This window comes from Fusarium pseudograminearum, chromosome 2, assembly GCF_000303195.2.
Source record: "Fusarium pseudograminearum CS3096 chromosome 2, whole genome shotgun sequence".
Taxonomy (NCBI): Eukaryota; Fungi; Ascomycota; class Sordariomycetes; order Hypocreales; family Nectriaceae; genus Fusarium; species Fusarium pseudograminearum.
In genome coordinates this window covers 2,598,642-2,624,782 of record NC_031952.1, presented here as the reverse complement: position 1 = coordinate 2,624,782, position 26,141 = coordinate 2,598,642, and the positions used below count along the sequence as shown (strand labels likewise).

The following is a 26,141-nucleotide window of genomic DNA, read 5'->3' as shown; positions in this document are numbered from 1 at the left end:
AACTATAATCTCTTTTTATTCCTGATCGACCTACCCTTTCATACTCCTCCTGAGGTTTATTTAACTTGGGCGGATCTTTGTCTCGCTTACCCCAGCCTTTCGCTTTCCTTACCGCAAATCTCTACAACTTAAATTATTCGATTCGATATCCTCCCTCCCTTTTCTTCGACAACCTCACGAGTCCGTTTATATATACGATACATTCGCAAAGACACATACACATATACATACATCGCAATCATGTCGCTTCCGTCTACTAAACCAGCTCAAACTTCTATTCGATCATTCTTCTCATCAAAGACGCCCAACTATGCGCCTCCTCCCTCTCAAACCGCTGCCAATATTCCTCCTCCTCCTCCCCCTCCGCCAGCAGCCACTGCCACCCCACCACCCACGAACTCGACCTCTGTGTTCGAAATCCCACCTCTGCCGACTTCCCTTCCTCAAGAAGCGGTAATCAGACCTGTCACGGGCGACGACGTAAACGCTTTACGTCGCATCAACGCCCTCCTCCTGCCCGTCAGCTACCCCGACAACTTTTACCAGCGTGCCGTAGATCCTTCTGCCTCCGGTCGCTTCTCTCGAGTCATTACATGGGCCCACGACGGCGCTGAGGCCAAGGTTGTCGGCGGTGTTGTCTGTCGAGTCGAGCCTCCTCTAGATCCCAACACTCCAGGCGATGTGCCTCGCAACCTCTACATTCAGTCCTTATGTCTCCTTTCGCCATACCGATCGCTCGGACTTATTAACGCCGCTGTGGACAATATCATTGCTACTGCTGTTTCGGATCACAGTTTGAATGTGACGGCTGTGACGGCTCATGTCTGGACCGAGAACGAGGAAGGAATGAAGTGGTATGAAGGTCGAGGCTTCAAGCGCGAGAACCAACCCATTCAGGGTTACTATCTCAAGCTACGTCCGAATTCCGCTTGGCTAGTTAGCCGTCCCATAGGTGCTTCTGTTCGGAACTTGATTCCTACTTCGGGATTGGTATCCCTAAGCTCTGTCGCCGCCAGCGCAACTGCTACTATCGCCAATCTCGACCCAGCTGCCGGTCCTCCCAAGAGTGGCGCCTCGCGACCAACGATGCCCTCTTCTGCACGATCCTACCAGAACCAAGGACCCGAAAGGGAGTGGAACGATTTGCCTGATGATATGGCAAGCAGTCGACTCGCACCACCGCCCCGCGGAGCTTCAGGGGGTACCGGCTCCGGTGCAAGCTCTAGAAGTAGCTCTGCGGCACGAAAGAAGAGGGATCGTTCCTACCCTGCTGCAGCTTTCGGAAGCTAGAGAATAGACTAGAAATAATAAGATTGGTATAAACTGTTTTTTGGGAGGATAGGCATGCGTCATGATAGTATATGATTTAATGGTCAGGATGGATAGATGCCTTCAAGGAGAAAGAGCCGGATTAGACACACTATATAGTAATACAAGAGCGATCAAAACGTACAATCAAAAGCAGGAAAAGTATTGGACATCTTGAAATTATGTCGTTAAACATTGGTTGCCTCATGCATATGAAGTGACTATGAAGTAAGACTCATTCAATCTAAAAAGAGATATAAACTTAACAGTAAATCCCAGTACTGCAATAATACAAATAAAACAGTAGTTAAGTCAATAAGCCACAGGGCTCAATAATAGCCAAACCGTATATCAGTATTTATGCTCTGGATATATTGCAAAAAATCATCCCTCTCAAAGCAAAACAACACAAACAGAGGAATCATTAAAGGAATGATGCTTCGATCGTTCTTTCAATGATTCCTCTGTTTGTGTTATTTTGTATTGAGAGGGGAAGGCCTCATACTTATACAGCTTTTAAATGCGAGATGAGCGCAAAGATAAAAAATATTGGAGACATAAGACGCCAAAGGTCCCAAAAAACGAACATGAAAGCATCTCCTCCGATGCACATATATACATAATAAATGTTGTCCCAAGTTAAAAAGAACTCCCAAACATGATACCAAGGTAAATAACGGTTGGTGGCATTTTATCGACGCTTGCTGTACCATAGGGCTGCTAGCGCAAGGACACCAACAACGCCACCAGCTAGTAGGGCCTGGTTGGAGACAGGTGATGATTCGACTATTAAAAGTTAGCAGATGTTGCTTCACAGAAGCCTGAATTAGGTGGCTGAGGACTAGGAGTGGAACGTACGGAACGGATCAGAAGCCTTGCGAGCGCGGTTGGACTCGGACCTCAGGTTGGTAAGGTAATCCTCGGGCTTCTCCCTGCCGGCAGCCACAAGGGCAATGAGGGCAGCACCGACACCACTGCCATCCTTGGCAATACCGATCCGGATCTTCTCAACACCCTTGGGGCCAATGCCGTCAACGGAGGCGAGGGCTTCGTAGATCATGTCGCGGAAGAAGGGGTAGTGCTCAACGAGACTACCGTCGACACCAATATCAATAACTTCCTCGTTCATGTCGTTGAGCTTTCCAGAGTTAATGGCGATAGCACCAATGGCGACAGCGGACAACCGAGCGGCACGGCGACCGACGGCATTGGAAATGGCCTTGAAAGCCTGGGCATCCTCCAACGAAGGAGTGTAGACGCTGAGTAGGTTCTCGAGCTCCTGTCGAAGAGTTGACAGCTCAGGGGTGTTATCGGCAGCGGCTACAGACATAATGGCACTGTCCATTCCCCAGGGCTTGAGGAAACCAGATGAGGGTGCGATGTTAGTGGTGGTACCCCAGTCGTTGAAGCTCGAGTTGAGATCCTTGAACAGGGACGAGTGTTCGCTGTTGATCAGGTCGACCACGGCCAGTCGTACAATCTCGCCCAGGAACATGCCCGACACTCGCTTCTCAAACATCTGGTCGCCAGGGTTCACACTGCCAAGATCGAGAGCCTTGTCCCAGGGTGTGGAGGGCAAAACGTTGAGTTGGTTGTCAAAGGAACCCCACTCAGTGTTGACAACCATCTCACCTGTTGACTGGTCATAGTCGCCCGTGATGGGCTTCTTGATGTTATCCAGCTTCTCCATGTAAGCACCGTTGGTACCAGTACCGAAAATAGCGCCCAAAACAGAGCGGCTCTTGCCAGTAGAGGTGTAAGATCGGGCCATGAGAGTACCGACGGTGTCGTTGACAAGCGCAGCAACCTTGACTGGAAGGTGAAGGTTGTCAATCTCGTTCTGGAGCAGAGCGCAGACGTCCTTGCCTACAGCATCGGGGATATCAAATCCCTTGGTCCATCGAATCAGCAGACCCTTGTTAATGGCAAGCTGCTTGACGGGGAAACTGAAGGTGAAGCCCAGACGGAAAATGTGCTCATCGCGATAGCCCTCCGGGGCGCTGGCTGTGTTGCGGCGGCGCAAGTGAGAGTCGAAGTGGTCGGCATGGTGCTCCTTCAGGAAGATTTCGATCTGCTTTGCGAGGAAAGAGAACAGGTCTGCTGAGGTGCTTGCGACCATAAGGTTTTTGGGAATAGCAACCTTGTTGTAAGTGAGGTTGAAGGTGGTGTCGCCATTTAGCATAATGGAGCAGACTCTGAAGTTTGTGCCACCTAGATCAACAGCTAGGTAAAGGCCCTGTCAAGACACAATTAGCTTGGGCAGCTACATGAGCCAATTGTGGGCTAGAACTCACCTTTTCTGTGCCATTGGGAACGCCGGTGACGTAGGTAGGAATTTGCTGGAGACTGGTGCCCTCATTGTGAAGACCCTCGTCTAGCAGATTGTCAGTATTGAGCTCATTGAGGCTTTAAAGCCAAAATAGGTGAAAATGCGACGAGCATCATGGCGTCGAGCTGCGGTAGCATGGCGGCACAGATTGCGCAGATTGATGGAGCAACATACCCATTTGCCTCAAGAATTCCTTCACATTTTTGTTGAGCTCATCGTCGGAGAAGTCGAATTGTTCGACGATATGGTTGGATTCGTCGGCGAGAGCCATAGTTACTGGTGAGGATGTGGGCGGCGCGATTGCGAAGGGAGAGGGAATATAGCAGACAGCTTCGGATGCTGTAGGGATTGGTGAGGTCGGGGAAGAAAAGAGTTGAGGGAGTAAGAGATGAAGAGTAAGTAGTGGGGAGGAGAAGAATTGGAGGAAGGAGGGAAAAGAAATTAAATCTTTGGTGGACGACAACGAGGTCAAAAGGTTTCTCTGCAACGGAAGTAGATTTTTGAGCTTTGGCTGCTGTTGCAGCTTGGCGTCACCATCAGTGAGGACAAGCTTAGAGAGCTGCTGACGGAACCTGTGTCAGTGGCTGATCAATTACCAATGACGTTCGAGTATGGGGGGTTGGCCGGGGGGTCTGGAGCCTGGGGACGGGATCATGGAGTGCTGCGTTACGTGACAGAAGCGTCTATTAGTGATGGAATGAAAGTTGGGTGAGGTGAGTTAAGGTGCATCTGCCCCGTTTCTGTAGCGGACAGGGGCATTCAGCGCCGAATGTCTCCAAATTTCAGTGGAGATGTAATACCATGAGCCTCACTCCAGGTATTTTGTTCTCCTGATCGAGGCGGACTCCCCATGGTTCTGAAGCAGCCAGCCCAATCGAAGTGCCGCCGGACGGCCGTGGAGAGACCGTCCGAGTGGAGAGATGGTGGAGGCGTGGTCGGTGGTGTTCGGGGTGCGGGGGAGAAAGCTCAGAGAGGCCCCGCTAATACGCCGAACATGGCCGTGTCTTGATTTCATGGAACGACCTAGTTTTTTTTTCTCTCATTTGCTGTATGGATGCATATCCATACAAAACCTAGGTCGGTATTTTCGTTTCAACTTCTTGGTCTGCGTGCATACCCACTAGGATGCCGTCATAAGCCAACTTTGGCCCCGGAAGTCTTTGCAGACAAAACAAAATGTCTTGGTACGTAAAACGATGCTATCGTCAAATCGCCCGAGTTGTATCCTCCCACTAGTGAGGTTTTGGTCAGACCATACATCATTTTTTTTGCTCAACCCATCCCAACCCAGAACACAGACTTACGGGACGGGGGAACCACGGGGAGACAAAAGAAGTGTGTGGGTGAAAGGCGGGATGACGGGGAATGGTATGGAGAGATGGATGGAATGACATGATGCCCAGTCGAGGCCAAGCGCAGGGAAGCAAAAAAATACGGTAATTGGAATAGCAACTCACCACAAGAATCAGCATAATTGCAATGCCTGAGACAATGAGCCGCGGCCAAGTGCATTTCCTCGCCTTTGATCCAGGTCTTTGCCCATGCCCTTGTACATGCTGTGCCCCCATTGTCCTGACAATTACCATCACCAAACCAGGATCTTTGGCGAGTATAGATGCGTGACGACTGTCAAAATGAGGTGTTCCTGATCTGCTATGGTCTCGTGCTTGTCTCAGATCTCCTTGCCCGGAAAAAAAGTCTTCGAATCCTGTGACCGTCTCGTCGTGAGAAGAACTGACGATAAGATGATTGTAACTCTCCGTGAGCTATTAACGAAGCTCTAGATCACTTTCGTCGGAGTCCGCTGTATCGGGAACTGGTAAACGGGCCGTCTCCTCCGCAATGATGCGCACCAGACCGAAAAGAAAATCTGTCAAATTTGCGCATTCACGACTGTTCCGCGGTATCATGCGAGATTGAGATTCACTGGATGAACTTGGCCGGTTGGTTGATCTGGGCGTGTCGCCTGTTTCTAAGTTGAGCTGAATTGGTGTAACGTAACTGGTGGATTTGCTCCAGCGAAGCGGTTCGTGGCTTGAACCTCAGAGACCCAGGGACACGTTGCGAGGGACGATGATCGATCTGCCTCTTTCTATTTGTTTATTTTTGAATTGCCGCAATCATCAGAGAAGTATTCATAATTTGGGCCGATTTGCTTGTAGGAGCGTAGCAAGTTGACGAGGTTGATCAGAACGGCGGGGTGCGGAATACATACGTCGATTCTACGTCTCACCAGTGCCTGGTCATTCTTCAGGGTTGGTTAAAAAATCGTGGTACGCTTCTTTCCTTGTTTTTGAGATGATATCCCTGGCTGCTCGTGCAGCACTGGAAAGGAGAAAAGGCTGCTCAGGTCTACGAAGAAAGTAGGCATGCCGGGGAAGGTTCCATTGGTACTACCGAAAGACCTATCATTGCAGACACATTTGATCCCTTGTCGACCCATACGACACCGCTATTCCTACTTTTTTACCTTAAGCCAGGTATGAGGCTCAAATACCACTGGCCTTAGATTCAAAGCCTCGTACCGATCCATCTCGATGGCACGATCCTTTAGACTAGCTACCCGGTGTCAAGGCGTCGAGGATACCAGCGCTATGACACGGTTGGCTTAGAGGCTTGAAGCCTCATCCAACATCTCTGCTGTGGCATAAGAACTTATTGTGACCCAACCAAACAGGCCAACTTCCAGGCCAATGACATGTCATTCCAAGCAATGTAGATCGTAAATAAGGCTGAACTTATTGCCTTGTTGGGACACCACCTAGTGGGTAGCAGAAAAGTTGGCCTCCTAAGTCTTAGGGTATAGAAATAAGTAGTCTCAGAAGCATCGTCTAAGTGGCATAAGCTGCCCTAATAATTTTGTCTCTTATGTTCATGGCGGTCAATTTTTCTGATACCCTGAGGACCACCTAACGTTACAGAGTTCACTCATGTCAAACTTCCATGCCATGTATCTCGACCAGACCACTTAGTCCACAGTCGCTTATATCGATACTGGTCCCATTCAAAGAATTGCATCACCGTCCCCACGATCTCCTTAGCTATCGCTTGGCTTACCCGAGCTCAGGGTACCCAGCTCTTGACAAGGTCTAGGGGTCCCTCACCGTGGGCAACTCACGCCACTTCGGTCTGTAGCCAATCATACAAGGCTGACGACTTACAAGAAGACTTCAAAGTGCTATCCAGGTTGAGGGCTTCAGAGTTTAGCCAAGCGATATTAGGACGACCTACTAAACTTCATACCAAGCCCGAAGGACGTATCAGAACTTCCTCACGACACAATGGAACGTAAAGTTTGAAAATTGGTTGGGAAACTCGGTTTAAGGCGACGTGTATGCTATTGATTGCACAAGGACAACAGATAACAAATAGACAATCACAAGCAACCGAAGAGATAAATAAAGTTTCAAATGGTATCGCACCACCTTCTTTAATTCAATAACTGGTAACAAAAGCATTCATTGTACACGGCTTCCTCAGATCGCTGCCATAACCCTGCCTGCCCCAACTGCCCGTTCTTGTCTTGTCCTTCCATGGTTTGCTCGCCTACCTGCCTCCTGTAAATATCGACCTTGACGCCTGATAAACACGCATAATAGGAGCATGAGACAACTGCACAAAAGTATTAAGATAGATGGCGCGGCAGGCTCTTTAAATCCTTTCCCGCCAGGCCGCCTTGGTATAAAGAAAGGTGGCCAGCACACCATCCCAGAGTGGTGAATTTTGTTCGATTTCCTTTTTCCTCGTCCATGTCGCGTGAGAGATTATAGTGTAGATTGAAAAGCCTGCTGGTGTGTCCTCCAACAGACTTGCAGTAGAACGTGAACGTAAAATCGTTAAGAGAAACGTCCCTTACATGATGATGGCAGGAATGTCAACGTTGGCCTTGATAGACTTGTGGGGGAGAACGCTGCCACCGTTGACGTAGATCTCATCGCCGACGGTGACATCGTCACCAAGAACTGTCACGTTCTCGAGGCGGGCCCATCGACCAATGGTGCTGTTCCATCCAACAATGGTGGACTTGACCCAGGCGTGGTCCTTGACCTTGGAGCCCTTGAGAAGGACACATCGCTGCAGACGGACACCATCACCGATAACGACGTTGGGGCCAATGGTGACATTGGGTCCAATTCTGCAGTTCTTGCCAATCTTGGCTGAGGGGTCGATTAGGACGTTTCCGCCGTGGACGAAAGGCTCGCTGGGAGAGGTGAGCTCCTTGCTGCCCTTCTTTGTGAGGGAAGAAAGGTACAGGCAGGTACCACTGAGGAAATCCTTGGGCTGACCGACATCCATCCAGAAACCCTCAAGGTCGAAAGAGTGGAGCTGGTTGTCCTTGACCATGGCGGGGAAAGTCTCCTTCTCGATCGAAGTCGGGCGAAGCTCAATGCGGTCGAGGATGGAGGTGTTGAAGATGTAGAGACCAGCGTTGATACGGTTGCCAACGAACTCGACGGGCTTCTCAACGAATCGGTCAATCAGAGAGCGGTGTCCAGGCTGGTGGACAACGACACCGTACTTGGAGGGCTCCTCGACCTTGGTAACGACAATGGTACCCTCGTTGCCGTGGCTCTTGTGGAAGGCCAGGAGATCCTCGAAGGGGAAGTCGCAGATAACGTCGGAGTTGAGGACGAAGAAGGGAGAATCGTCCTTGGCGAGGATACGCTCAGCAAGCTTCAGGGGTCCGGCGGTGTCAAGGGGCTCAGTCTCGACGGAGAATTCGATGTTGATGCCGAACTTTTCCTCGTACTGTAGCACGCCAATGTTAGAACATGTGCTGTGTGAGTGCGGTGAATCTTCTTACCTCTGCTAGGAACTTCTCCATAACCTCAGGTCGGTAGTTGACAGCGAGGACGATATCAGTTACACCAGCTGCGACCAGCGCCTCAATTTGGTGCACAATCATGGGCTTGTTGGCAAACTCGACGAGGGGCTTGGGAACACTCAAGGTCTGTACAAGGGCGCAGACAGTCAGTTACATGAAAAACCAAGAATGATATTGGAGGTGTCGCGAGCTTCCGCGGGGTAACGTACGAGAGGGCGAAGACGGGTGCCGTAGCCACCGACGAGAATAAGTCCTGCGCATTGTTAGCTACCTTGCGGAGAATGAGAGATAATGGTTTGGAAGAACATACCCTTCATGATTGCGGTATTGAGAAGCTAAGCTGAAAGTGCTAAGAGCAAAGGTGGTAAGAGTAGCTAGCAGAACAGCGAATGTTAAGAACAGAGAGTGACAGCAGCGAGGTCCTGAAAAGAAGGAAGAAACCTCGACAGGATTAAATTAGAATAGGTAGGTAAAAAAAAGTTAGAGGGTATTGGGGTATCTCGAGAGATTTCAAAGTTGGATGAGAGTCAAAGTCAAAGTCAAAAAGTCAGAGGCGGAGAGGAAAGGGGAGGAGGAAGAATAAGAAGGCCAACTTTGAACTCAGGAGAGCAATGCAAAGCAAGTGGGGATGTCTAAAAAAGGCCAACGTGGGTAGATTCAGCCATAGAAACAACAGAACCAGAAGCAGGCTGACGAGAATGAGATGGGATGGGATGGGAAAGTGGAGAACGAGATCCAGGGGGGGTCTAGCATGAGTTGACAGTGGTCAGCCAGTGCCAGCCAGTGCCAGCCAGGGTCTTTTTTCAGGTCCAGGCTTAATCACGATGAAGATCTCTTTGTCAAAGTTGCTTCGTTTCGAAGTATTTCTAAACCTAATTCGGGACTTAATAGTTTTTATAGTTGCGTGATGTTTCAGCCAATTGATCAGCCAGAGGCAACACGTTTGCAATAGTCTCTACTCGGAACAAGGAATACCATCCATACCTACCTAGGTACCCATCATGACCTGTAGTCAATACCTACCTACCTAGGGTAGCCAGCCAATCTGTCTAGTACTCTGCGCCTCTCAGACTATTTATTTCCTCATGCTTAGTAGTTACGGGTCCACACAAATCAACGATCCGTGACACGAGGTCCTTGTAAGAGAAAGGGGGCTTCTTGCTCCCATCTCACTCCAATCAAAAAGTCCCATGTCTAGCGGGGTCATTGTGGCTCGACCATTTCCCGTTCCCTGGCGAAATTATATTAAACCCCCTGTTGGACGAGAAAAAGGCTGTTTCCGTCTCGACTATCCGTGCCGTCCGGATACTCCGTACACCACTAATGTACTCTTACTCTTCTAGAATTTGATCAATATCTGGCATGGTTTCAGCTGAGGTTGAAAACATTTCATCGCCTGGTTTGGGAAGTTGCATGTTTCCTCTGTCTAAAAGTCTATCGATACTGGAAATTAGCATTGGTTTAGTTTAGTACCTCACTTACCAGCCACAGACAAGCATTGACATACTATTTACAAGGCATGAAAACATTCGACTTTCAATCAAGACTCAGCATCTCTTCACAGCCTCCTTTCTTCACTCGAATAGTTAAGAAACCGTTAGGAAATAGATCTAAACTAACAATAATGGCACCACTATTCCCTTCAAGTCCAAGTCCAAGTCCAATTCCAAGCATTAAGGAGGTGGTCACACAAGCCACTCACAAGCTGACGTTCATTTATATAACCCCTGTCAAGGACCCTGCAACTCATTTACGAGAGTCCCTCGTATTGGTAACGGGCATTTCTACATTAGTCTTGCTCTTCTCAACCGCATGGACGTTCATACAACATCCTCCTCATGACTCTCTGTGTCTCTATCTCAACTCGACTCTCATGAGCCATTGCTTCGTACAGCAACATAAAACCGTTCCACAACTCGCCCCATATGACTTCATAATCGAGGCGATCCATTTCTCAGCCTCTCCCGTGTCTCCATCTGACACGTCTGCTAACTAAGTTGTTAGTGCGAGAACCCCCTCCTCCGATTGACCTGTCAATCACCATCTCGTGACCCCAACATGTAACTACCAAGCTTCAAACCCGAACTCTGTCAAACTTGTTCTCTTCGATTTCGAAATGTTTCATGTAGAGATAGTGAAGCTGATTGGTAGATACAAAGAACTCATGTCACATCCTTGAGCTCCAATCAATTGCTCACTCAGACTGTTGTTCTGTGAAATGTTCAACACTCAACGTCATCGCACAGTTGGCACCTTGGTAAAGGCCAGATGCTCAAGCCGATCGGCAATCACCAAAGCTTAAATGTGCAACGTTAGAGTTTGGAGTCAGCAGCTGACAGTTGGTGGTGTTACTGCATTTCAAGATGCAAAAGTGTGTTGGTTTGTTACATCTTGTCACAGCTCACCCCTCTTACTGCGCTTCTTTATGCTCCCCTCAACAACTTACGACATGTCAACAAACTCAACGTCTAAGGTTTAGGGTGAATGAGGACAAATAACTTAAGAGTTGGTCCAAGGTGGCATGAACAAACTGCCGTCCAACACATGCACGCCAATCCCGATTGTTGTCATCGAGATACACATCCTCGGCGACGAGTGGTTGTGTTGTAAACTCGAGTGTAGTACGCACACAAGCATATCAATAGATCTACCCGAGTCTACATCACCCGACATTGCCAACCTAGCAAACACACCCATAGTTGAAGAACGGGAACCTTCCGGTGCTGAGACTTGGCAAGAGGAATATCATCAAGTCAAAATCAGATACATCACAACATTGGAACGCGCGGTGATTTTTGAACAGTGTCTGGTAGAGAGATAGAAAAAGTCATGATCATTATGGTCGTTAAAGTGCCTTGTCATCGAATTCCTCCAAAGTCCATGCTCATCCTCGTCAATCGTTTCATTCTCATGATCCTTCTCATCTTTACTCATATTGTAAATGTCAACGCTAGCTCCTGCCATGCTCATGTTTTTTCCTCCTTCAAAACAAGATTCCAACTTTTGTCAGAATCATTATAAAATGTGCTGAGAAAACCCCAGCTTTCGCTAAACAGGTGTCAAATGCTAAAAGAAATCCTTGGGCAACGTGCTTTTTTCTTCTTTTTGTCATGGTTCGTCAAATCGTCATTCAACGTGTGTCAAATCCGTCCTTGCATGGATTCTGCACGATAAATGCCTTTTGTGGACGATACTACCATTCGTTTCAAATTTCCTTCGTTCGTAGGCGTCCTTTCTCTTTTCAATTTTTCCTATTCTTTTTGTGACTTTTGTTTTCTTGACTTCAAGGTCTCCCCAGAATGATTTGCCCATTGTCATCAGAGGTCCCTCGTTGCAACATGTCGTCCTTTCAGATCGATTTGATACAAACAAGTCATCCCGGGTGTGGTGAACGTTCAAGAAGTCATCAGGACGAGCAAAAGAGTACCCATCGTAAGTCGGCCTCCTTGTATGGTTTGGTTCGTTCAGTCGCAAGGCACAAAAAGCCGTCAAATAGAATGAAAGTGTTGAAGGAAATGGCCATAGAAAAGTGAGATCCCATCTAAAGTCGTATCGTATCGTCATGAGTCGTCGGAAACGGTCAAAGATATATCAGGGCATATATCACCGTCAATCCAGTTCAAAATGATCGGTTGGAAATAAAACAAAAAGAAAAAGCATGATGAAATGTAATAAAAATCGAGCAAAAAAATAAGTGGTGATCCTTCCCTGAGTCTCGTGTGAGAAAGGGGTTGCCAAAGGAGTTCGGTTTGGGTATATCCCTTGGGATTGCTGTGAAGCATTTCAACCGCTTGTAAGTCGTCTTGTGTGTGGCTATCCCTCATGTTTCATCGACATGTTCCCGCGTGAGCTGATATAGGCCCAACCGTGAAGCATCGGTTGATTCGAATGACCGTTAACAGCCGCATCGTGGCATTCTCTAGTCGAATGAGGCAGTTGAGCTACTACTGGAGTGGTGTCCCGATCGCCTGCTGTGGCGGTCGCTGTCCCGAGAAGACGTGTGGCGGCTCTTGCGGCGGCGTGCTGTTTCCTGGGCTGGAAGGCCTTGGACAATGCCATTGCGTGCCAGCATGCCTCCATTGACAGAGAAGTTGCGGCATACCATGAAAGCACGCATGGCAGCGTTCTCTTGGGCCAAAACATCGGATTCGTATGCGAGATCTGTCTGATATTCACGGCCATTGACAAGGACCAGGCACGTGTAGCCGTTATGGTCTCGGTAGCACTCGTACATGGGGTCTGTCCATCCTCGACGCCGGCAAAGGCCTGTGCACATTTTTGTTAGCAAAAGGCCCTGGTATTGATAATCGGTGTAAGTTGATGTCCTGAGAAGCCCCCACAATCCATCTGAACCCAAGGGTGTACATTATGCCTGCACCCATGTCAAGAACTGACTACTAGATAACCACAACCTGTGTTTCAACGAGGTTCTGCTATCTGGTCTCAGCTGCGCCAATGGTGCAGACTTGCACTTCAACCCAGGTCGCACAACAGTAAGAACAAAGGTTGTTCATTACTCCATGCGGGGCGGGCACTCGGGTCTACCCCGTACACAATCTTTTTTTTGTCCATCGCATAACATGTCCATGTGCAATTGCCGACGCCATGGACGGAATTGCTTCCCAAAAAATGACGATACAGCTCAGAACGTGGTGGACTTACTCTCAAGGTACTGCATATAGAAGCCGCCCATTGTGATGTTGATGCTGGTGACGCTCACTTGATGGGCAGAAGCGGAAGATCTGGAAGCAGATGTGATGGCGACTGAGTAAACAAAAAGGTGGAAATCGAAGTTTATAAAAGCTTCTCTGGGGCGGCAAAGATAGTGGAGAGGATCAAGGGCATGAGAGGGGAAGTCGATATAAAGAACGAATATCAATGGAGGAAACGTGCCCAAAATAAACGCTTGTCTAGATCCAAAAGAGAAGACTGATGCCGAAGACAGGGTTTAGCTCCGAAGACGAACTCTGGGATCGAGCGTTGCAGCGGGTAGAGGATGTGGAGGCAGCGAGATGTCAGGAACCAAATCGAAACTGAAACAAGCCCTGCGAGTCTTGGAGAATTGTCAAGATTTGGAGGGGTCCTGTCAAATTTGTTCGGCCGGTGTTGTATCTGAAGCTGAAGAAAGCCTAGACGGTTGGCGTGCAAGGTGGATTGCAAGAGTTGAGACAGGATGAAGAGGTCGATGCAAGAATAGATACGCTTGAGGAAAAGCACCGGAAGAAAAGGAAGGATGCCCTTAGCTTTGTCGAGATATCCGTCTTGAGTAATACCTACCTACTTGGGTACTGACAATGCGTACATCCATCTACTGCAGACGAGTTGAGCCGATGGCACGACGAGACGTGTGTGCCTTTATTCCAGACAACCCGTTAGCGCGGGGACCGGGGGTGTCTCGAGACAAAGAAAGACACGCGAATGGAGGCAGATGCAAGCAACGATGCGGCTCTCAAAAGAGTGTGACCCATCTTGCTGTGCTGGCCTACCTGGTTGCCAGTTGATCAAAACCGCTGGCGACTAGACCACTCCACCGCGACATGGAGGATGCAGCAAGCAGGCGATCTCTCTGATAAGTCTCAAAGTTAACGCCTTCGACCACTGGCGTACCACCAAGGAACCTAGTAAGTTCCCATTTTTACTCTCAGTCATTGCTCTGCAGCTGGATCCTCAATTACGGGTTAAATTTTTTTAATTTTTTTTTTTAATTTTTTTGTTTTTCTGGTTCTCCTTTGCCGTCACCGTTCTTCTTTGATGGTCTCGGTTATGGCCTCTAGTTCAAACTTTGTATGGCTGAATGCTTTCGCTTGCCCACTTCCCCTCGCAACAACATCTAGAGACCAATGGTACATACTCCATGGCCAGGGTCATTGTATTGTATCCGGCCGAGTACATGAGGGCATGATGGCATGGTTTGGAATGGGGGGCGACGGGGCCAGTGAAGGCCCCGTTTCTGAAGCTCATGCAGACACGCGATTGAAGATGCATTGCTACATGGCAATAATTTCAACTTGCTTTAGCTTCAACTCAAGTGGCGAACAGGAGATCACCGCAGCGGTCCAAGGCGGGTAATCCGTTTCTCGTTGTCAGGCCGAACTTGTGAAAAGACCGAAATGTCGATGAGAGGCAAAATAGTCTACAGCCGCAAAAGCAGCTTATGCAATATCAGAACATCCAGGACAATGTCTTGGATGCGATCCTGGCTCACCACCACATATCTTGACATCTGAGATCTCTGCTTTGGCGGCCACTAATGCACAGCAGCTAAACTTCCAAAGTACTGTACCGGTACCGTGTTGTATTTACGCAGTACTGCTCCGAGGCTGGACGATGAGGTGCAGCGAGGGGCAGTCCACCTTGAACCCCTCCTCTTCTTCCCTCAGCGCCGAGAGCCCCGGTGGCCGGAGGTGCTGCAGGACCGTCTAAGTTGCCTATCGTTACCGCAGCAAATTGGAAGCGAAAATTCTCAGGGTTAGGATTGACATATGCTAGGTATGTTTTGTTCCTTGACAGTCGCGCGCGAAATGGGCGGCCGTATTGAGCGGCCTAGTTTGAAGACTAGAGTGTCGTACTGGGGCCGAGTGACAACGACTCAGTGAGAGCGGGACACGTTCTCAACTTCTTGTGGCGGTTAGGACCATGGGAAATCCGTACGCAGAATAAGCAAATCGTGAAGCAGGTCGCCTGGAGAGATTGTAGCAAACGTCCAAACGCTCTGATCCAAAGACGAATGGGCGCTTGATACCGGGACTACGAGATTGAGGCAAGAGCCCCTATGCTGGGAATAGCATCATGAACATATACAGGATGACAAACTAAAATCTAGGAATCTAGCGTCATTAAGTTTTCTAATGCAATCTCTGCCACGATATCGAATCTCTTTGTCGAGTGGCTGGCCATAAGATCAACAACTAATGTTTGCGGGGCGGTCGTTGCCCTGAAAGATGAGCATGGCTCAACGGTGATGGCATCCGGACCCCCAGGCGAAGATTGCCCACACTGATGAAGTTTACATCCCACTGTCCAGGACCAGGTCCAGGACCCAAAGAAAGGGTCGGTGAAGCAGCGCGCGACGTGCATGAACAGGATAGTCAGTGGCTGTCCTTTGCAATAGAGAACAGACAGGTACTGTACAGTACAGTACTGCTCTCCCATCCCTGCCCATGCCCTGCGCCATGCATCCACAAACGTGGGTGTGGGCGCCGTTAGGGCTGTCCCCAGCAACGCAGCAAAAGCGAGTGAGTCTTTAGTAACATGGCTCGAATGACGAGAACGGTGAAAGCCGCCTGGTTGATTGGAAGATGCGCATCAACTCCTGCTTGAATGTCTCAGTAATAAATATGGGGTCAGGCCTTGTATGTACATCCAGTGAGATGGTGTGTACAGCATGGATCTGGTGGTTCGAGAATGCAGGATACCTTGCTATGGCATTCGAGAGATTGTATGACAAGAGGAGTCTCTTTGTCGTTGGTGTTTTCAAGCAAAATGCTAGAGGCAGAAACCAGATTTGGGCTTGGATTAGCACATGCCTAGTACCTTCATGGTACCTTCCGAGATACGGACTACCCAGAGAGGTCCATGTCGAGGAGGGGAAGGCACCTTGACGTCGGAACGCTGTCCTTGCCTAATAGAAAGTACTAAAGTAAGCTATGGATTTGACCTGCCTGTCTAGCCAAACACCAGGAGGGGTGTTTTATAAAAATGGATGGCAGGAGGAACCCCAATAGAAAGAAAGGTCGAGGCAACGACTAAGGCAAGGTAAGGCAGGTGCAGGCAGCTTTTAGGGTCAGGTCAGCCCCTACTAACCTCATGCAAAGATGTGTTGGCAATGCTTTTGAATCAAATAAGAAAAAACAACATCAACAACAATAACATTGCAGTAACTTGCAATAGTGGGACACAACTGCCGGCGAGCTTGTCATCGGCAAGTACCTCTCATACCTCATCCAGCGTCTTACCTCGCCTTTCTCTGCGTGAGGCGTGAAGCAAGGTGAGGTGAGGTGGCCGATTTATGCTCCCTCCATGTAGATTTACAAATATCATCAGCAAAAGTGTCACCTCTTTGCATACGGAATTGTACAGAATCTTGATTGCCGAGGTCCAGGTATGTCATCTGTCTGTTCTGTCTGTCTGCTGTGCGACCCTGCCCTTTGGGATTATTGCTGCTTGACTCGACTAGATAGGTTCAAGCTAGCGATGATCAAAGTGCTTTGAAAACAAACAATTCGCCAAGCGACTGTAGAATTGATATCGAGCTGCGAGTCGCGACAAGGGTGTTGTTGAATCCAACCTTGTCCAAAAGATTGTGGGCTTTTGTGGGTTTTGTGGAGGAACAAGGGTATCCCCCCTTCAACGAAGCCATGACGGAGCTTGAGCTTTTCAACACCGAACAGCGATTCGACAATTGGAACTCTTCCAGAATTCTATCTAGGATGCCACTAGCCCGCTCTGACGTGCCAATTCTAGACAGCCCCATGACAAACATCAACCAACACATACCAAAATGCTGACCACCGAATGGGAAATTGACCGATGGGGATGATTTTTTTCCTTTTCTTTTCTGAACTCGGACCCAAATTTATGCTTCGCGTCGATTTGAAACGGCAATTCCAACGCCGGCGGCAAGAGAATAGCTTATTGACCCTTTCTTGCGTCTGGTCACTCCGAGCGTATCGCCTGCTGTGATGCGTGCAGAAGCATGTCGTTGCATCAGGTAGACGGCGGTTACACAGCCAAGAGGGCCGGCAATAAGCAAGTCCTGCAACCTTTGTTACTGCGGCCCCAGTCCTGGATTCAGGATACCGTCACTGGCGCAATACTACTACATAGTACGGAGGAAACTCCGCGACAGAAAACTTGAGGGCCGTTGGCTTCGAAACCTAGACTACGCCTGCACCTGACGAGTTCCACCTGTTTGGCGGATTATATTTTCATTTTGTCACTCGGCACCCTCTAATCCCTCCCAAGAATTAATATGGGCCATAGACGGAGCGACGGTCACATAATTGAAGTGCCGGTGATGATAGACAATGACGACAAGAAGCAGCGGGTTGCCATAAGGACAATGTCCCGTCTCGTCCTACTCAAGTTACTAGGCAGGTGACAATGATTGGCCTAGGGTTCACGAACCACCCATGTTGAGCATAATAAAGTTGATTCGGAAACTTTTGCCATGGTAGATCAAGTTCACTCAAACATCTGCAGCTTCCGCCATCAGAAGATGGTGGCTTATGGCGGCTAGGCCAAGATCCAGGTCGGTCTGAGGGACAGAAACCACGGCCTACGGGAACCCCCGTCTGACGGGGATCCAGGAAGTAACAATTGCTGTTATCAGCGATATCCAGGGTCAAGAACTTCTGTGTACCACAGATCCATGCTCCTTTCTTAGTGGTACACAAACAAGATACCTATTTAGTATTGTGTATATAGTTGCACCTCTTGTTCGGCATTACATATCAAGATAATTTAAACAGGGTCCGGACTCGCTTATACCCTGTCAGTCGATCCAAGTGCTTGGGCCCCTTCATCCGATACCAGATAGAATTATGGCAAGTCACTACATACAATGGGACAAAGTATACACATGCATGGTACCACTAGAAATGTGTGGAACTGGCCTACCGAATGCGTCCCGGCCAAGTCAAAACGACCACTTGCGGTCAACAGCACGTTGAAACTGAGACATGATCGTGGGGTTGTCTTACATGCCCGCCCTCGACCGTTAAAGGGACCCTGTTTCCTTGTCTCCACGCTATCCTGGTGATTGGGCAATTCATGAGTGAAGAAGCTGCATAGTATTTCTCTACTAAAGTCTATGGCTGCGGTATACCGCAATACCTAAAGATATACGGAACTTCTTCTACCAATATCTTTAGGGCTCCTGGTACCTATTACTTACTTTTCTCTCGGAGTTCTTCCATCTCCCTACTGCCAATTAAGGATTGGCAGTTTCACAATAATCAAGATGTCCGTCCCACAACAGAAGCGTCAATCCATCGTACATGTCCAGACTCCAAAGCCCCTTGGGCTGGGGTAAATCCCTGAAGCTCCAAAAACTACTACATATAATGATTTCAGCCTCATATACATTGCCAAATGATTACTTGGGCTATTACCTGAACTAGTGTATTGGGCATAGAACATGAGCAAGTACGTGTCTAGCCCTTTTTGATGCTCAAACGCGATGGTTCTTATCCCGGTATTGGAACAGTCCTCGGATTTCTGTATTGCTTTCTCACTGAGGCAGGATACATTTTTGCTGTCATTGACGACACAGTATAACACCATCGAAACCAGCTGTAACTTGCAAGCTGAACTCCCCCGCGCCCACTGTCTGATTCATGCATGCATGCACTGCGGTGGATATTTGTTGGTACTGTATCTGGGAACCGAAATGGATGAGCAGCACAGTTTGCCATACCTCGACAACGCAGGTGCCATGTCGTGCTTTTCCCATTGAGATATGATATTTCAAGTATGGATCGTCATTGAAAAGGCAGATCTATGTACGCCGCAAACAAACGCACCAAGGCCTTGACATGTGCGCCCTGGTCTGGTTTGATTACATGTCATAATGTTTGTACACCTGCTGGGCCACGGAAAACGACCAGTCTCTGCTGCATCGTGGTCCGTCATATGTCGTGTCTCATGTCTGTCTCCCCAAGCCTCCACCTGACGCTACACAAATGCTGCTTAATCTAAAATCCATGCTTGGACGAAAAGTAATTCTGCATGCCCTCCACTTTATGCTGTGGAATAACATAGACTGGGTGCACAGTGGCAACGCGATCCTCCTCGTCAAAGATCTGTTCGCCATCCATGTAAGGTGTTACAGACCAGGAATCCCCCTTCACGTCCGCCTCATGAGGACGAGCAGCGTCCAAGGTCCACCGGTGCTGCGCTGAGCTCAAGCCAGAGAGTACGTAGCAGGTGTGATATGCATCCGAGTACCTGATTGTTGTTAAACTTTAGTTAGCGCTCATTGAAAATTCTGGATGCAGGGCCACGGAGTTACATACTTGCTTGGCTTGTCCTTCAGTCCACCCCGCTTGGACAGGTCTTGACAGCAACAAAGAATGTATCGGATCAAACCGTCACGGTTGAAGAGGCTACTCTGGGCCGCAGGTAGCAAGCGGCCACCTGGACTGGCCTCTGCATCTTCAGGTCCCGACCCGGGTCCGTTAAGAGCGGCCTCGATGAGAGGCCAGCACCCTCCAACCCAGTGACTGTAACAACCATCGACTAGCTTATTTGTGCGACCCGAGAAACCACCCTCGGGGGCGTATTGACGAGATGATAACCACGAGATGAGCAATGGTACATTGAGATGTCTACAGAGCCCGGTCGATCAGAACTGTGTTAGCATGCACCGCTTTCATGTCAAGATTTAACTGGATAGAGAAAGGATAGATGGACATACCGTGGGATGGCTCGATGTGGAGAATCAATAATCGAAAGGCATCCGAGAGCGCAAAAGGCATATGCACCGTGTGCTTCGATGCCCGGCTTGGCCGACACGCCGCCCTCGTGCGTTTGGCCTGTTCACGGTGGACAATCAGAGAGGGGCCACGGATGTCAAGGACTTCATGCATCACTTACATCTGTGTACGTAGTTTGCCAGTCCTGCGAACAGACCAGTGTGGCCAGCAGATCGTGCGGGAGAATCCTGTGATAGCTCAAGAGGGAGGTTGAGCAACGATATGATGACGGCCGCGCAGTAGGCACCCCTGTAATGCTGTCAGTCTGCAGATTGATACGAAGGGAATGGTGCTGGCCGAGTCTCTTCACGGCCCACGACATGATGGCGATCGGGGTACGGGCCTTGATCGCCGCGGTGGTATTGTGGAAGCGAATGCATGGCGCAACGCAGTGAAGTGGTACAGTATGCACATACCTGACATCCTCCTCGCCGCCCAGGGCCATCTGGAACCCTCCATCGGGTTGCTTGAGTGAGCATAGCCATCTCCACATGGCTCGTCGGTCAATACATTCGTAGGCGTCCTCACCGCCGACTAGAGCCAGCGACAGGACGGTTGCATAGGAGGTGGCGAGATGCGAGGTATGGCCGAAGCCGCCAGCGAATCCTCCATCGGCATTCTGCATAGGGCGAACGGTGTCAACGAGTCTCTCCCGGTACGGCTCGACGTCCTCTCCCAGAAGAACCAGAGCAGAGATGCACCAGTAGAAGAACCAGGGCCGGCTAGGATCAGCAGAGGTAAAGGCGGCGGGCAACTTGCCCAGCTGCTTGTGCAGGAAGTTTACATGACGACGACGATTCAGATGAGGCAGGCCGTGAGAGTTGCATTGTTTGTGCTCCGTACCGTTGAGGTAGGGTAAGACTTCGTTTATGGTTTCGTCCTGCAGGCGTGACGACTCTGTGGGTAGGTCGTCGTAAATGGGAGGATCGGTGGTGAAGAGTTGAGGGATGTTGTGTTCCATGTGCACCCCTGGCTGTGGCTGTGTCTGTACTGAAGTCATCCTGGTGTTGGGTTTTGGTTTAGGCTTGGTGGTTGCGACGTTGCTGGTGTTGCTGGTGTTGCTGTGCGGAAACAAAACGCGAGGACGAGGACGAGTAAGACGAGAACGACCTCTCATCACGCAACCGGATTATATGAAGGAAAGTCCCCTTTTCTTTCTCTTTACGGGTGTTGTATTGGACTTGATAACAATGGATATTTCGGTTGATATTGTTCTTTAAGCCATGGCCATTTCGCATCTCATCTCACCCCACTATATTGCCTGTCAAAGTGGACGTTTTTGCTGATGTGCCCAATGGGGATATGCACTTGGCGGGGTAATTCTCTTTGTCAGTTACCAAGCACCAACAATCTCATTCCATAATTATTTGCTTCATTTTTTGCTAGTAAATCTGTAGGAAAGTGATTGTATTGTTCGACGCTTTGATCTAAAAATGGCTTTGCTGTGAGCTTATAGTGTTACAAGACAGCCATCATGACAGCCTAGTCGCGCAAGTTGGACGCAAGCCTTCCGACAAGTGTAGTCAGTTTGCGAAACACAATGACAGGATAGAAATCCTATTAAATACGATCTCTTCGAGTTATAAGCTCCTAGTAAAAGAACTGATTTCTAGTATACTCATATTGATATAATAGATTGAGACTATCGTTTTTTACTCACTAACTTACTCACTAACTTACTCACTCGCTAGAACGCTAATGACTATTCTTACCCTGTACCTCATGAGAATCGCAACCAGAGGCAGTTGAGATAAGAGTATGCGAAGTTTATTACAAAGGAGTAAGTAGATATTAATTATAAACATTAAATCTTATAAGCAGTCTTTGGATACGCATTAAATTAATTAAATAATATAACATTTTCTTCACTTTTACTTATGCTGGCTACATTTATAAGGGCATCGCGATTTTCTATTACCTCGTTCACCAAGCTTTCACTAATACCTCTTAATGAGACACCGAAAAAGGAGCCTTGAATCAAGCAATAACAAACTTGTTGTCTCTTAATTATTTAAAACGAGTTGGTGGAAAAACTCACAAAAAAAAGTCTCTGTCTCAATCTGTGAGATCTTTTCACCAAGCACGTGTATTCGTATCCATGAACCAAGACTGTGCCCTGCTTTGTTGAGCAACAGGACCTCCATCTTTAGCTGTCCACCATGACTATCGTGAATATTCTTATGGAACCGGTCAAGAAACATGAGATTAAGACACTAATACATCACAATAGTAACACACAATAAGGTTTCTGTGAAACATCTGTTGATTACCCTAGTGGTATGAGAGCTTCGTAAACTGGGGCGATCAGATCTAAGGGATCGGATCAGATAGTCAGTCCACAAGCCCAAAAACGAGACCTGACATGTTCCAGTCGTCTTCCAACAAGACCAACAGTTGCCAGCAAGTCCAAATAGCTCGCACAAACCTGCTGTCCAACCGTTACACGCCATCAATATCGGACCGAAGACACAACAGAAAATTCTTTTTAGCACATCTTTCTAGAAGCCAATAAGGCCAAGTTTTTTGTTGTTAAAAGCATAGACATGGTTCCAAGTACCGAAACTAGAAAAGTATTGATGTAACTTGGCTACACAGCGGAGACAAGTATCCGTGTCTTACTGACATGGACAGTGGACCGGCAAAGCTCACAACGTCCATTAAAGATTGAACATCTGCGATATCTCCGCTAGTTTAACTAGTCAGTGGGTGCAAGAGCTTCGGTTTCAAACGGCTCAGTTTCCCACTACTGTGAAGTGTTATAGCAGAATGTGATTATTTGCGCATTTACGAGTGCTTTAACAAATTCACACAAATAAAGTGAGGCAAGCGAATGTAGATCAAATGCGAATTTATTGCTGAGTACGAGGGCGAAAAAAAGAACATGTCCGACGCTATAGGCGGAAGTAGAATAATGTTGTCTCGAATATCCGAGCCCTCGACCGAGCCTGTTTCTTGAGTCCGAACCGACGACAACCCCCAACCTAAGGAAAGAAAAGCTGAGCTAAGAGTCTAAGGGAGCGCTAGTAGGGCACTAAGGAGGATCATTTGAACGGGTGTAATTAGGATTGTCCACTTGATGTTGATAGAGACTTGTCTTGTGTACCACAGTGTTTTGTTACTTGGAGTTGAACGATGTTCAGGGTACGACATGATGACCCTGCAGTGAGAAAATGAGACGGAAAAGAGTTCATGTTGTGTATCATGACTACTCAACTTGTCGACCTCTCTATCAGTTGAGCTTCAACGATGCTGGGCTTGACACAGTCTAATTGCTCTGTTCCACTGATAGCCATGTCTCTCAATTTAGTCATATCAACTTGTAAACAACACACACATGAGCTGTGTTGTGCAGGATGATCTCCCGACTTTCCAGCTGTCATGTCACCCAACAGTAACGTGAACATACTTGCAAAGGGCCGGCCCGGAATTCGTCGAGATTAAGACCAACCGTGGCCAATGAAGTTCTGCTAGACATCGATTGTTACTATTTCAGAATGACTAAATCTGCGGTAAGATAATAAGACAAGATCTCTGGCGCTTGCTAGTTGAGTCAAGTTCAAGACATTTTTGGTGGAGAAAGAGCCGGAACTCAAAGACCGGCTTGTCATATGCACGATACAATATCGTCCATCATGGGTGCAAGGACATGGGTATCACAAGAGCCATCATACTATCAATGTAACCTAGCAATACCAAATACCAGAGTCTTGCCATTGATCAAGTTGAACAACAATAGAGTGAACGATATGAGATGAAAACTTATTACTACAATAATAAACTAAGCGTAAAGTACACTCTAGCAAATCCATGACTGCTATCTATATGGTCGTCGAAACGTCACCTCAGAGTCCCCCCAAGCATTAAATACCCCCGCGCTTAATCGACTAGAACCCATGGCCATGCATGTTCTACAATGCCGTACATACATTCCCAAGACACCAGCTGGTCACTACAATAAGTATTGCTTTTTTTCATGTCTGAAATACTTGAATCTAAGCGGTTCGTCCTGCTGAGTAAGGGCACTTGCTCAACAACCTCGGTCTTTTTGTTTCTCTCCATAACTCGTGTAACTATTTTACCGCTTTCTTGTTTATGAGCTATAAGTTTAGTGTTATCCATTCCGTTTACTAGTGTCCCTTCTATAATTTTTCTTCTTCTTCCTCTTCTCTTCCTTGTGCCATTGTCCATCAATTCTCCCATAGAAACTACTTATTACACTACTACATACTATCTACTCCTCTTATATCCATCTACCCATACATATATATTGCCATGGCTACGTCCTGCAACAACTTCATCCAACAACTCATCCGTGCCGAAGAGTCTGAATTCAAGGGCATGATTCATCATGCACCCAATCAGACTCTCCCATCCATTACGTCCATCCCCAACCAGTCCAGGGTCTATGCTTCATCTCTAGGCCAATTGGATCTTCTCCCTGCTGAGCTTCTGCTCTCCGTCCTCGACCTTCTTGATTTCCAGTCTCTGTCTTGTCTTTCAAGGGTTTCTATTCTTGGCAAAGATGTCATAGAGAGTCTGCCAGTTTATAGCGAGATGGTCCAGCACGCTCCTGAGACATTGGCCGCTTTGGCTAAAACTCATCTGCTGGGCTATCATCGTGCTACTATGCTTCACTCGACCCTCCGGCAGAGCAAATGTGTATCGTGCTTTGCATTTGGCGGGTTTCTCTTTGTGCCCACGTGTGAGAGGGTTTGCTTCGAATGTCTGTACGAGAATCAGTCTCTCCGGATGACTTCTCCAGCCATGGCAAAGCAGTGTTTTGGTCTCACAGATGATGACCTCGGGCGAGTCCCCATTATGCACAGTGTTCCTGGCACTTTTGGTCTGAGGTTTCAGTTTGCGCATAAACAGGTGGAACATCTTGTCAGTGTCAAGCAGGTAAAGAGGCTTGCTCTGGAAATACACGGCTCAGATGAGGAGCTAGCCAAGTTGAGGCCAACATACCGCCCTGGCAAAGTATCTATGAAAGACGCTGCTATTTTCAGACATTTTCACGAAGCTTCGCTCGACTCTCCCGGCTGTGATCTGTCAAGGCTGCCTAGAAAGGCCGAAGTAGTGGAAGATGACTTTGGTGGCATGGCCTCCATTCGATTCCCGTACCTTTCAGATACTGGCGCTGAGAATGGCGTCCTATGTCAGGGATGCGTCGTTACGTACAGCCATTATATGCAGGGCATACTCCCTCCGCATACTCTCTCACAAATTGTCCCAGCGGATGTTGGGCCATATCGTCCACTTCTCGCGTTGCTGACCCGCCTATGGTCTCAAGAAGGGTTCCTCGAGCATGTACACGAATGCTATGGTGTACGGCGCATTCTTGGACTGTGAGTATCATGAGAGGGGCCGTCTCAGTCACAACCCCGTGAGACGGTGTTCGCTTTACGATGAGGCTCATGATGACGACTGTCTTCGTCCCTTCGAGCTGATACTCGAAAGGACTTTCACGGCCGCGTTGGGCTATCATTTATCTCCCTAAAATGCCTCTCCTTGTATAACCATGGTTGTGAGTGGTTGGTACATCTTGAGGAAAATCTCCCAAAAGTCTGTTTAGCATTTGAGATTAGCCGGCGCGTTTTTTATTCCTTGATGGACTTGCTTTTCATATACCCAGTAGTCGCTATTGATATTGAGATACTTATATCGTCCGTTTGTTTACATGCTCTTTGCCCGGTGAAGAATGATTGTCGCTGAAACATGCCACCTCTTTTGGTATAAGTAACACCCCGTGTACCAACTTAGGCTCGTCCCGTCAATCTAAGCCTATGAGTCAACTGAGTCTCCGTCCTTAACTGAGACTCCTTCATACATATTGGCGCAGGGACTTACCAACCACTTCTCATGGATGACATTGACCGGAACATCACGTGAAAGGAACTTCGTCTATCACTAAAGTCATTGAGCTAACAGCATAAAATCCTCGTCTCGATTTGCACATGCTATTCCCATGTTTTATGCCAAGACTGTCTATCCGATAGCTGAAAGGAAGATCTGGCTACATTAGAAGACCACTCCATTGCAACTCACTTCAATACTTGTTTCTTTCCATGTCCGCATCAAGTTGTGTGCACGACGATAAACATGTTTCGAAAGACATGGACTGGGCCGAGAGGCTCGTGTTGAGGTGTCAGAAATCTCCAGACTTCTCGACTTTGCCATTGCTTCGTACCTACAAATGTATACATGG

At 48.1% G+C, this 26,141-nt stretch overlaps 7 protein-coding genes across 7 annotated transcripts, besides 3 other annotated features; 2 read left to right on the top strand and 5 right to left on the bottom strand.

The window, feature by feature from the left end:
• Positions 1-240: 240 nt before the first annotated feature.
• On the top strand, positions 241-1,290 carry FPSE_10037 (uncharacterized protein; the record flags this gene model as incomplete). The annotated part of the gene is made up of 1 exon (XM_009263154.1): positions 241-1,290. One exon carries the CDS (start codon positions 241-243, stop codon positions 1,288-1,290), a length of 1,050 nt encoding a protein of 349 aa, XP_009261429.1.
• Positions 1,291-1,373: 83 nt separating this feature from the next.
• On the bottom strand, positions 1,374-1,481 carry FPSE_10038 (uncharacterized protein; the record flags this gene model as incomplete). Its single annotated transcript, XM_061988455.1, has 2 exons — positions 1,374-1,420; positions 1,454-1,481. The coding sequence occupies 2 exons, from the start codon at positions 1,479-1,481 to the stop codon at positions 1,374-1,376; spliced, it is 75 nt and encodes a 24-aa protein (XP_061844432.1).
• Positions 1,482-1,999: 518 nt separating this feature from the next.
• On the bottom strand, positions 2,000-3,908 carry FPSE_10039 (uncharacterized protein; the record flags this gene model as incomplete). Its single annotated transcript, XM_009263156.1, has 4 exons — positions 2,000-2,094; positions 2,167-3,544; positions 3,603-3,682; positions 3,812-3,908. The coding sequence occupies 4 exons, from the start codon at positions 3,906-3,908 to the stop codon at positions 2,000-2,002; spliced, it is 1,650 nt and encodes a 549-aa protein (XP_009261431.1).
• Positions 3,909-7,489: 3,581 nt separating this feature from the next.
• Positions 7,490-8,779, bottom strand: FPSE_10040 (uncharacterized protein; the record flags this gene model as incomplete). Its single annotated transcript, XM_009263157.1, has 4 exons — positions 7,490-8,386; positions 8,442-8,588; positions 8,672-8,715; positions 8,773-8,779. 4 exons carry the CDS (start codon positions 8,777-8,779, stop codon positions 7,490-7,492), a joined length of 1,095 nt encoding a protein of 364 aa, XP_009261432.1.
• Positions 8,780-12,381: 3,602 nt separating this feature from the next.
• FPSE_10041 (uncharacterized protein) lies at positions 12,382-13,155 on the bottom strand (the record flags this gene model as incomplete). Its single annotated transcript, XM_009263158.1, has 2 exons — positions 12,382-12,728; positions 13,125-13,155. 2 exons carry the CDS (start codon positions 13,153-13,155, stop codon positions 12,382-12,384), a joined length of 378 nt encoding a protein of 125 aa, XP_009261433.1.
• A 985-nt stretch (positions 13,156-14,140) lies between these two features.
• Positions 14,141-14,180: a repeat region.
• Positions 14,181-19,156: 4,976 nt separating this feature from the next.
• FPSE_10042 (uncharacterized protein) lies at positions 19,157-20,936 on the bottom strand (the record flags this gene model as incomplete). The annotated part of the gene is made up of 5 exons (XM_009263159.1): positions 19,157-19,409; positions 19,478-19,789; positions 19,879-19,996; positions 20,058-20,185; positions 20,353-20,936. 5 exons carry the CDS (start codon positions 20,934-20,936, stop codon positions 19,157-19,159), a joined length of 1,395 nt encoding a protein of 464 aa, XP_009261434.1.
• Positions 20,937-21,590: 654 nt separating this feature from the next.
• Positions 21,591-21,625: a microsatellite.
• A 145-nt stretch (positions 21,626-21,770) lies between these two features.
• Positions 21,771-21,799: a repeat region.
• A 2,409-nt stretch (positions 21,800-24,208) lies between these two features.
• FPSE_10043 (uncharacterized protein) lies at positions 24,209-25,285 on the top strand (the record flags this gene model as incomplete). Its single annotated transcript, XM_009263160.1, has 1 exon — positions 24,209-25,285. One exon carries the CDS (start codon positions 24,209-24,211, stop codon positions 25,283-25,285), a length of 1,077 nt encoding a protein of 358 aa, XP_009261435.1.
• Positions 25,286-26,141: the final 856 nt, after the last annotated feature.